Raw genomic sequence first — 12,115 nt, 5'->3', positions numbered from 1 at the left:
TCCTACCTCAATACTCTTTCTATAAGGGCCTCTTTAAGCTTCCCTTTCCTCATCTTTAAAGTAGGGCTGCTAATGTACTGACTTTTTGAGATTGTTATGCTAATGAGCTAATTCTTTAAAGAATCTAGCACAGTACCTGGAAGATAAACTCAGCACAGTTCCTGGAACGCATAGTAAGAGTGTAATCATTGGCTGTTCCTCTTCTTTTATCATTATCAATGCCCATACTATTAGATTTTAATTTATTTATTTATTTATTTTTTTGTCTTTTTGTCTTTTTTCCATGTCCGGCAACGGATCGCAACCCTCAGTGTTGCCCCCGTACCGGACCGGGGACCGGCGACGGGATCGCAAGCCTCGGCGTTGCTCCCGCGCCTCGCTCAGCCAGTGAGCGGGAGCCGGTCTGTATGTGGGATCCGAACCCTCGGGCGGGAGCGCCGCCGCGCTTCCCAAGCGGCGCACTATCCAGTGCGCCACCGGGCCGGCCCAAGATTTTAATTAATTTATTATAACAGAATTACATTTTGGAATCCTATTGTGTTTGACTGGAATTTTGAATAACATTTTGCACTTCTTAAGGGACTTTAAATTATCCTCCTTGAATTATTATTGTTATAGTAGGTTTACTTGTGTTATTTTTCCTGTTACCTCATAAGCAATCTGGGGGATAATGACTCATTCATTTTTTTTTTTTTTTTTGTCTTTTGTCTTTTTTCCGCGTCCGGCAACGGATCGCAACCCTCAGTGTTGCCCCCGTACCGGACCGGGGACCGGCAACGGGATCGCAAGCCTCGGTGTTGCTCCCGCGCCTCGCTCAGCCAGTGAGCGGGAGCCGGTCTGTATGTGGGATCCGAACCCTCGGACGGGAGCGCCGCCGCGCTTCCCAAGCGGCGCATCATCCAGTGCGCCACCGGGCCGGCCCGACTCATTCATTTTTATATTCATTACAGTGCTTAGGACTGTGCTTTGAGCCCAGTGGATATTCAATAAAAGTTTGTTGAATTGAATACATTTATGCTAGCCTTACTGAAAGATACAACTAAAATATATAATGTAATTTACAATTTATTGTTAAGAAAAATCAGTATCTTCATACACTTAACTGTGTAAAGCTGGTGCAGATCTATGTGTGCAGTATAATTTCTTTGAACATTTACTGAATTGGAGAGAAAAGGACATGCCTATGTGGCAGTCACATCTTAAGAGTGATGAATGTATATAGAGCAAGCTATGTTTTGGGTTTTGTTTTGTTTTCAAATCTAGTTTTAAGTTTTTCTACTTAGTGGTAATTATTTGTTAGTTCCTAACAGCAGGGCCTCCAGCAATACAACAATTATTGTATAGGTGAATAATAAGCAGATTAGGACACTCAGATGGAGCCAAAAGTAGGAAAGAAAGAGGTCAGAAAATGGGTTATTCACTCATTTCACTAGGCAGTTCTTCAGGCCACACATGTGCAAGTGTGTTGCTCCAGTTCAGTTTTTCTTTTTCTTTCTTTTTTTTTTTTATTTATTTTTATTTTATTTTTTTTGTCTTTTTTCCGTGTCCGGCAACGGATCGCAACCCTCAGTGTCGCCCCCGTACCGGACCGGGACCGGCAACGGGATCGCAACCCTCGGTGTTGCCCCCGCGCCTCGCTCAGCCAGTGAGCGGGAACCGGTCTGTATGTGGGATCCGAACCCTTGGCGGGAGCGCAGCCGCGCTTCCCAAGCGGCGCACTAGCGCAGTGCGCCACCAGGCCGGCCCCTCCAGTTCAGTTTTTCTGTTTCAGCCTGTCTGCTGACCTCAAATGGTTTCTTCACCATGTCTGAGCATACTCTTAGAGCTAAAATTGTGTGCCTTAGGATGAGAGTGTTGCTTAAGATAAGGCTCTAAGCCCTGCTGAATGTCTAGTGTTTGAAAACCATTGCTCTGTCCTTGCAGTCATAGTATTTCTCATCATTTCCTTTTCCCTAGGTGTATGTGGTTGGGAATGAACCTTTATCAGTTTTGGTGGATTCCCTTCTTCCAGTCCTGGGAGTATTCTTTTCTCTCTACTGTTTTACCAAGCAGAGTGTGTCTCATATAAGGTAAACTATCAAGAGAACCTTATTTGTTTATAAAAGAATGATTTATTTATAAATAATGAAGTCTTTCTTGCGTGTTGTTCTTGTTCTTATTTTGAATATGAGACTTACCACACTTTGTAATTATTATTTCCTTTCAAAGCCAGGAAGACATTTGGGGATCCTCTTATTCTGCTTATCTAGAAAAGAAACAGAATTTTGCAGATGGCAGGGGATTAGATATAGTTTTTAGAGTGGCTTTCCTCAGCCTCTGTCCTAGACATCAGAGATGAAATCTCTGCTTACCTGTATAAACATGCCATTGTTTGATCAGTAAGAAATACTGCAATTATATGTCTAGGAAGGAGGAAGTAGGGGATGGATCATAATGACCTTGTGGGGAGTTAGAAAACAAGTTCAAGAAACCTGGATCTGAATGTAGCACGTTGTAATTTAGCTTGGGATTTGGTGTTGGTGATGCAGTGTTGTTTAGAAAGAAGGGATTTCTTAGTCATCCAGGAAACACTCTTTTGTACTCATTTTATATGAGCTCTATTTTTACAGTCATTTACTGTTTATTGTTTCTTCCCCCTGGTAACGGTTTATATCCCATCTAAAATCCTACTGAATTCTGACTTTTGGTGTTTGAAGAATTCCACATGTAATCTTATACACAATAATAGGACTTTTTCACAGGGTCATCGAGAAGACTAGATATGCCTTCAAGTGCTTAGCACGGTCCCTGGAAAATAGTAAGCTCAATAAATGGTAGATCTGTCTTGTTATCATCACAGCTAAGCGGTGAAAGGAAATGCTAAGTGTTGCATATTATTCAAAGTTTACATACTGCCTTTGGCTGTTTGACTTTCATTCAGCACATCTTTTGTAGGCCACAGCCACAAGGACAGTGAGGAGAGAATGCAGTGGCACATGGAGGCCATAAATATGTGAATTTGGTGTCAAGGGACTGTCCATATAATAACTCTTGTTTTAGTTTTAAAACCCAGGTCCTCACCACATTGTCATGTCCTCATCAGATGTGAACATTTATTTAATTGCTGTCCTAGTTGATTGGCACAAATAAAAGGGGATGAGGAATCAGCAATATTCTGTTGGTATGCTGTTTCTTGGTCTCCAGCTGTTTGGTTCCACTCATAGTAGATGGTTTTATCCCTGTAAGCTTTCTTTCACAGTGCCTTATCCAAAGGCAATAGTGTACTTGGAATACCAAAAAAAAAAGAAAAAAGAAAAAATTACATGGGGCTCATGTGGCATATCAGAGTTGCTTCTAGAGCCAAGGATTAGTCAGTCACTTATTGAATTTCAGGATATTTGCATTCTGAAATTTACAAGGATCATACTTTCCACTCCTGCATTTCAGTAGTACTAGATGATTGTGCCAGCATTTAGAATGCAGTGGAACCTGACAGTCTATCCTTCTTTTTTTATGTTAGCTTGTTAAATGTGTAGAGTAAGATGATAAGCTCATTCATAACTGCTTTTTCTGCCAGGTCACTTTGCCAAGAGATCTTATTATGGATTCTAGAGAAGCTGGAGAGGAAGAAGGCAATTGCTAGCCTGAAAGGATTTGCAGGGTTGGACAAATCTGTGCCCTCTCTCCATTCTCTGTGTCAGTTTAGAGCTGCCACTCAAGGTGGCATTATGATCACCATCAAAGAGGCCATTAGGTAAGTCCACCCATCCTTTACTGTCTCTTTTCAGATTTAATTCTACGCAAAAGGCCATTCTATGACTCAACCACTAAGGGGCGCTGATATGAAAGAAACCAGAAACTCAAGCAGCAGAGGCTCTTGCTATTTATAATCTTAAATGAAATGTGAGCTTTAAATAATCCTCCAGATTTTTTTCCAAGATGCCAGCTAATACTAGGTGCAATTTATTGGACCCTCATGGCTCAGCTCTGCATCACAGCAAGCCCACTTCACAAAGTCTTTGCCAGTTAATCAGAATAAAGGACAGACACATGTTCACCTTAACACCATTAATAATCCAGTTCTCTTTCTGATTATCAAAATGGTACATATGTGTGTTCACAGTCAGACTTATTCTTAAGGGAAATTGTTTGTAAGCTATCTTTTATAGTAATTTTATGATGGGGGTTTGTTTTCCATAGGGATTGATTAGAAAGTGCTTAATAAACGTTAGTGGAATGGATAATTAGTTTCTCCAACATCTCACAAATGTATATGTTAAATTATTTCCACTTTCTGGGTGGTCTGTGTAGGATGTTTTACCTCAGAATGTAAGTTCCAGTTGATCATTGTCCATATAGTATTTAACTGGTGGCAACTACCCTATTTGGATTTCACATCACATTCAAAATGCTGTTGGTTGAAGTGTTTAAATTTAATTTTATATTTATGATTAACTTGGTTAAATTTTAAAACACACTCTCAATATGATGGACTTGAGGAAAATATAAAAACATAGATTGCAAACAGAATTGTTGGTACACATTCAAGCTACTAATTTACAGAGAGTTGCTGAGCATTAGTAGGTTTTGAGTTTACAACTATGTCCGTGAACTGAAAGAGTTTACAATTTTTTGGCGTGTTTATTTAAAAAATTCTTTGGAACACTTTTTACCTGGAATCAATTTAGTGACTGTACAAGGAATTTTACAGTACTTAGTAGCTACAACTTATTGCTATCTCTTTTTTTTTTTTTTTTGGTGACTAGTCAGTAAGGGGATCCAAACTCTTGACCTTTGTGTAACACCATGCTCTAGCAACTGAGCTAACTGGCCAGCCCTTGCTATCTTAAAAATTCTTTAGTGCACTTCTTAGTTTATGTATGTCGAAATCTACTTCTTATTGTAACTAGTTTCTCTTCATGGTAGGGAAAAAAAGAAATGAATAGGCAGTGAATACATGAATCTTCATCCACTGCCAGAAGCAATGGGTCCTTAACTTGGGGTATCTACATGGACTTCTACGGGTCTATTATCCTCCTGAAATAATGCACACGAAGAATTTTTATATGCAATCATGAATTTTTTTAAAAAAATAGGGTTTATAACTTTCATTAGTTACTTAAAACAGTCCATGTTTCAAAAAAATTGACAACCACTATTCCAGAGAAGTGTGTGTATGTGTGGTTTTCTCATTTGTTCTTAAGCTCCTGCTCATGATGCTAGTCCCCTAAGGACACGGTCAGTCACCTTGGTTTGTCTCACCGCTTACCTTTCACTCTACCATTCTGCCTAGCACAAGTCATCAATAAAAAGTTTGTTTAAAGAAAAAGAGTAGCTTAGATTTCACGATCTTTGGATTCAGAGTTTTTAGTTTTCTGGAACTAAATATAACTATATGGAATTGACTCTTTATCACTGAAATTTTAAGAGAGAGGAAAATAGTGCTTCTTAAGATAATTGTCATATCTTTTTAAGACTTTTGAATACAGTACTTCATTTTGACAATCAGGATGGTTCATAGAAACTTGGAATTGATGTTCATCCATATCAACTTTTCTTCTAACATTGAACGAGGTAGAGAAAACATGACTGATCTGAAGGACTCTGGTAGATTCTGGAATAATCCTAAGCTACATGTATAGGTTATTCATTCTACTAGAGGAATATGAAGGCCATGCTATTAGGGAATTAGCAAATTGGGACACACATACTGCCCAATGACATAGTCTGCCAAATTAACTTTTATAATTGTAAATTTCAGTGAGATAAAGCAATATGTCATTTTTCTCTTAATTTAGTCTGAAAATTTTTTAATTCTTTCTTTGATCACAAAAGTAACACGTTTTTGTATAGTACAAAAACGCATAAAGAGGAAAACAAAAATCAAACAGTATCTTATTTATTTATTTACTGTTTAAATTATTTTAATGTTTTCTTTTTTAGTACATCTGTATTTTTGTATTCGTTTATATGATATGGTATAATGATACTGTATCTTGGTCTTTTTACCTAGGTGAATTAAAACTAAAAGTCATAGCACCTTATGAGAAGTTTCTTGAATTTTTTTGCAGTAATCATAGCACTGTTTTCAATAACTTAGCCAAATTTTATTAGTTGGTAATTATATTCAACCTACTCATTTTTCTAAACCTTTATGCATTTTCTTATCTCAACTAACGGTTCATATTAGTTGAGATTGACTACCTCTCCTCTCATGATAATTGTGTCTTTTGCTACTGCCCATAACCCTTCAGTGGCTTATCAGAAAAAAGTCAACAGTTCCTTTGAACGACATCCAAGGCCCTCTATGATCTGTCCTCACTTTGCAGCCTTCTCTTTCTCTGTTCTTCCTCAGGAACCAGAATATCATTATACAACTTACACTTAAACTCTTCCTCGCTTTTGCAGCTTATAAAATAATAGTAATTCTTCAACATCCATTGTAAAAGCCACTTTCTTCTTGAATTTTCCCTTATTTGAGTGAATGACCATGTAGGACTTAATAGCCTAATTTCTGAGAATAAATATTATACTTTTTTCAGCATGGAGAAATAAGAAAATAATCACATTTTTTGAGATCTTTCTAATGGAAACAACATGTACTTTAGAAGATTATTATAGGGTTTCAAAAAAATCTCTGGGGGACATGCCAAGATAAATCTTACCCTGAATTGCAGTGATAAAGATGAAGATGAAGTCTTGTACCAGAAGGTGTCCTCAGAGCAGGGCCAGGTAGAGCATCTTGGAGACTTGCTTTCCCACTGCGAGGAGTGTGGTTTGGCTGGAGACTTCTTCATCTTCTGTTTGGAGGTAAGAACTACATATAGATCATGGTCAACTTTATTCAGGGTAGTTCCAGTATGAATGCCTTTGAATTTTCAAGGTATTCATAATTTTAGGCCTTAAAATTTGGGTCCTAACTTAGAGAAAATGATCAAGGACATAAGGGCAATTTATTTTTTAGTAGACTTTGGGTTGGTAAAAGGTAGAAACTTATCTTCATTAGTACTCATGTGATCTAAATACTTTCCAAGGTAATCTGCTCTGAAATTCTAGAGATGAACAAAGCAGAACTTTTGATCTATGAAAGAGTTAATCTTTGCTCTGTGTTGACAGTAAGAACTCTTTTGAAGTTAATAGCAGGTTTTACAGCTATAAAGTAATCCCTTTCCTTTCTGACTGTTGTTTTGTCAGGTATTTAGAAAGGAGATTTAGCAGTTCTGCCTCCCTCGTTTAGTTTTGTAGCCACTCGAAACCTTTTCTGGGTTTGTTTCTTACTGCCAGTGGCTGTACTTCCTTTTGCCCTAATCTCTGATGGTAACTTGTACCCCGTAATATTACTCCTTGTTTGCACTATCTGATAAGCTGGTGACCTGAAGCTCTGCCTTCTCCACTCTTTCCCCTAAATAAAGCATCTATTCTAAGAGAATGTCTGTGGAGTTTAAGGTTGTTTGGGTATGAGAGAATACAAGGAGGGAATTGGGGCTAACATTTCTAGAATTTGAAGTAGGGGACACTCTTCTGATGTTTTTTACCTCCCCTGTTCAGGTCTATCCCCCTACCCAGCCACTTATTCTAAATAACAATCCAATTGTATACTTTTTTAAAAAAAGCATACTCTTAATTGTATACTTTAAAAAAACATTGTTTAAAAAACAAACAAGTCAAAGAGTTTTGCTCTAAACCAGGGTATCTCCACCTTTGTATAATTGACATTTTGGGCCCAATAAAGTTTTTTCTTGTGGGGGGCTGTCTTGTGCATTATAGGATATTTAGCAGCGTCCTTGACTTCTACCCTCTAGATGCTGGTATTATCCCCCAATTGTGACAACTGAAAATGTCCCCAGACATTGTGAAATGTCTTTTGGGGACCAAAATTGCCTAGGGATAGTTGAGCACCACTGGTCTAAACTGTCCATTACTTTGGTAAAGCACTAATTGTTAGGGAACTTAAACTTTTACGTTCCCAAGGAAATTTACAACTTTGAAGCATAGGTGAAAGGCCTACAAAACCCACAATAATTAATTATCTGTTAATAGAAGTTTAGTTCTAAATATCTTAGATGGAGATGGTTATGGTCTGAAGGCATCTAATGATCTCTAAAAGTGGTCTGGGAATGTTACATGGCCTGAGGTTCAGTTGAAAGAAGGCTTGTGGTAGAGATCATGAAAATACTGATAAAGTAAGAAGTCTGTCAAACTAGTTCTTTGTGTGTGTGTGTGTATGTTTTTTTATTATGAGATTTAAAATTTTCATATACATGGTATCATAATGTTCTTATTATTCTGCAACTTAAAATTTTCATTCAGTTTTTTTTGAGATCTGTCTATATTTATATCCATATAGACCTAATTCATTTATTTTAATTGCTGCGATATAATAAATACAGCATAGTTTATTCTCTTATTGCTGGGAATTTAAGTTGTCTCCAAATTTTGGCTATTATAAGTAGTGCTACAACAAACACAGACTCTTTATTTAAGTATACATTTCAAACAGAATTTTCTAGCTATGTTTTTAAAGCCTGTAGTTCTACTGGCTTTTTCTTCAGTTCTTTCCTTCCATGCTTATAGGAGTTGACTCATGTGGCCATGGAAAATGAAGCAGAATTTAAAACTAAGCCCTTCTCCAGCAAAAGCCTCTTGGAATTAGAGCAACATCAAACTCTTCTTGTGGAAGGCCAGGAGCGGAAGCTGCTGGTCCTGCAGCTGGTGGCTGTTCTGTGCGAGAGAATGTCTGAACAGATATTCACAAATATCACTCAGGTCAGTGGCTGGCACATTCTGGACCCCAGCCTGGTGGTATTTGTCTATTTCGGTTTATTTATAGTCTTTCCAAAAAATGTTCAGAAATGTTGTCCAGAGTGTGGTTTGATGACACCTGCATCAGTGTTTCCTGGAAGGCTGGTTAGACATGCAGATACTGAGCCCACACCAGGCCAACTCAATCTGAAACTTTCGTAGGTCCTGGGAATCCACATGTTTAACAAGCTCCTGAGGATGATTCTCCTGCACATAAAACTTTGAGAACTGTTTTAAATATTTATATGTTATGTCACAGTGGTTTTTAACTTTGGGTGCAAGTGAAATCATCTAGGATCTCTTTCAAAATACTGATACCTGGCCCACTTTTAGAGATTCTGATTCAGCATTGCATCAGAGCCTGGGCATCTTTATTTTTTGAAAGCTCCATGGATGATTCTAATGTGTATCAAAAGTTGAAAATGATTAGAAACTCGAATTTGAAAAAAAAAGATCACAGTCATAATAAGATCACCTTGAATTTTATAGGTCCTCTAACTCAAAGCTTATCTCTTCAAATCCTGTGAAGTTTTAAGATTTTTCTAAAAGATACTTTCAGGGTAGTATAACTGTGTGAATCAGTGCCTGAATTTTATTGGCTCAGATACCATTTTTACCACCTTTTTAAACAATGGAAAATGAAAGTAATAAAATATAGGCAGTGCAGTTGCCATATTTTACCACTTCACCAAAATTAGTTGTTGCTTGGTTGGCGAATAGTCAGTTGTAAGATGGTACGATTGTCATGCTTAAATCTGATTCTGTAGTTCTTTGTATCGTCGTCATTGTCATCTGCCTTCGGGTGTTGCTAAGCAGCATTTCACTGTAGCTCCTGCTGAGAAAATTTGCAGCTGCCTATCAGTTCTGACTTATCGTGCCTGTTAAATGAGAATTATGTTCACGATTTCTTTCCTGGCCTCTTATTCCTTCAGTTCACTGACCCTGTGTTACTCAGTAGGGTGATTTGTTTCTCCTTTGTTTATTTTCATTCCCTGAAGACTTTTTCATCCAAACATTGTGTTTTTGTCTCAGGATGCTTGTTGGAAGGGGAAATGGCCTCAACACTGATATGACTTGAGCTTTTGCACTTATCTCCCTTTACTCCTAATTAAGGAACAATGGTATTAGACTGGTACAAAAATGAGTTGTCCAATTAGATTATCTTTCAGCTAAGGTTAAAATGTATTAGAACAAAAAGAACCACGAGGAAATATTAAATTGCATTTAGTAATTTTACTGCTAGTGATAATATTGGTATGTTATTTTGAAACACACACACATACACATGAATAAAGAAAATAAATTATAATTAATTTTGTTAATATTATTAGGAATCAAAATTTTTAGCATAAGAAAAGAGTTATAAATATGAAGTCAAAGAACTAGAGGACTGGCCAGTTAGTTCAGTTGGTTAGAACGTGGTGTTATAATACCAAGGTCAATACCAATACCAATATCCCTATAGCAGCCAGCCACCGAAAACAAAACAAAGGACTGGAGTAAAAAATAGGGTAAAACTATAGTAAAAACCCTATAATTGAATTTCAGTTGGAAGTATTAGGGTGAACTCATGATTTATTTTTCCATTTTTTAAAAATAGATATTTTCTAACTTGGTCTGCTGTCAATGACAATAAGCAGTGACAACCCAGTAGCAATAAGCATCCTTTAGTGCCAGAGTATAGTTTTTAAATACCATTTTATATTAAAAGAACTCAAAGCTCTTTGAAGTAAAGGTCTGGGGCAGGAATCATACATTGTAAGCCTCGAGGCATCTTTTTGTGCCGGAGTACAAGGAAGCTACCTGAGATTAATGGGGTAATGTCAGTAGCACTCAGGAGCCAATTTGAAGGATCTCCCGTTGGCCGTGGTCAGGACAATTAGAGCACTAAAAAGAATAATACCTACGATGGATTGAAACACATCAAAGATATAAAAGTAGAAGTAACAAAACCCCCAACAAATCCTCATAGGGCATCTTTAGAGATTGCTTGGGCATCAACTTATTATTTTGTAAATTGATAAATAAAGCGAAAGAGTAAAGCATTTGTCTTGCCTTTCCTGTAGGAACTGTATTTCAGTGTAACCAAATAGTCAGTGAAGGAAAATTTTTCTTTATAGGAGAATCACAGCTAAAAAATTAAAAAAGAGAACTAGAAAGTTACATTTTGCAACCCTCTAGTGAAATAATGGATCTGAGTAACAATCATCAATGTCTGTCACAACCATTAGATGGACTATGGTGGGGTACTCTATAATGAATGTATTAGACCAAACACACCCACACCTACTGATTGACCCTTTTCCCCCAACATTTTACTATGAAAAATTTTCAAATTTGAAAGAATTTTATAGTGAATCCCTGTATACCAGCTGATATTACCATTAGTATTTTCTTGTACTTGCTTTATCACATATTTATCTAAGTTTCCATTCCTTTATCCATCTTATTTTTGATATGTTTCAGTGTTAACGCACATATCAGAACACATCCCTGTAAATATTTCAGTGGGAACTGACTGATCTCACATCACCATAAGTGGACAAGCAGATATTACGTGCCTCCTGATGTGATATAGTAGGAAGTATGCAGCACCACTTGGGAATGATTCTTACCAAAAAACACAGAAAACTTGAACCTGAATCTAATCAAGGAAATTCAGGAGATAGAAGAGCAAGTTAAACAATGCCATGAGAAAACAATAGGTCAGATTCAGAATGTGGGAAATTCTACAGCACAAGTGACCCAGTTTCTTCATCAAAAAAGTGGCATAAAAAAAGGAGCTAGATCCTGATTCAAACAAACCAATAGTATGAAGACATTTTTGCAACAGTCATGGGCCAGGTATTAGAAGATATTAAAAAATTCTTAATGGGTGTAATCATGGTATGGCAATTATGTGAAAAACAAATCTCCTTATTTGTTAGAACTGTATGTTGATAGGCCGGCCCATGGCTCACTTGGGAGAGTGTGGTGCTGATAACACCAAGGCCACGGGTTCGGATCCCATATAGGGATGGCTGGTTAGCTCACTGGGTGAACATGGTGCTGACAACACCAAGTCAAGGGTTAAGATCTCCTTACCGGTCATCTTTTAAAAAATAAAAAAGAACTGTATGTTGAAATGTTTATGGATAAAAGATTAAATATTCAGCAGAGTGTGTTGGGAGATGGCGCATTAGTATGTGTGATGGTGCAGAGAGGAATGGGGCATGCAGTGGTCTGTGTGCTGATCAGAGCCTTGCACCAACTCCCAAGTTCTTTCATTCCAGCACTGTCCCGACCCGCGGGATATTCAATGCAGACCCTGGAGGGGGGAGTGGGAATGGTATGG

The 12,115-nt window shown here is 37.5% G+C and overlaps 1 protein-coding gene across 1 annotated transcript in view; it reads left to right on the top strand.

Moving 5' to 3' along the window:
• TANGO6 (transport and golgi organization 6 homolog (Drosophila)) overlaps positions 1-12,115 on the top strand; it is a 184,746-nt gene that overhangs the window by 37,187 nt on the left and 135,444 nt on the right. Inside the window, exons 7-10 of the mRNA XM_008567049.1 lie at positions 1,957-2,069; positions 3,557-3,733; positions 6,657-6,789; positions 8,554-8,745. Of these exons, the coding sequence (XP_008565271.1) occupies positions 1,957-2,069; positions 3,557-3,733; positions 6,657-6,789; positions 8,554-8,745 (615 nt within the window). The remainder of the gene's footprint in view (positions 1-1,956; positions 2,070-3,556; positions 3,734-6,656; positions 6,790-8,553; positions 8,746-12,115) is intronic.

Source organism: Galeopterus variegatus, unplaced genomic scaffold, assembly GCF_000696425.1.
Source record: "Galeopterus variegatus unplaced genomic scaffold, G_variegatus-3.0.2 Scaffold18, whole genome shotgun sequence".
Taxonomy (NCBI): domain Eukaryota; kingdom Metazoa; phylum Chordata; class Mammalia; order Dermoptera; family Cynocephalidae; genus Galeopterus; species Galeopterus variegatus.
This window is presented reverse-complemented; position numbering and strand designations above follow the sequence as displayed.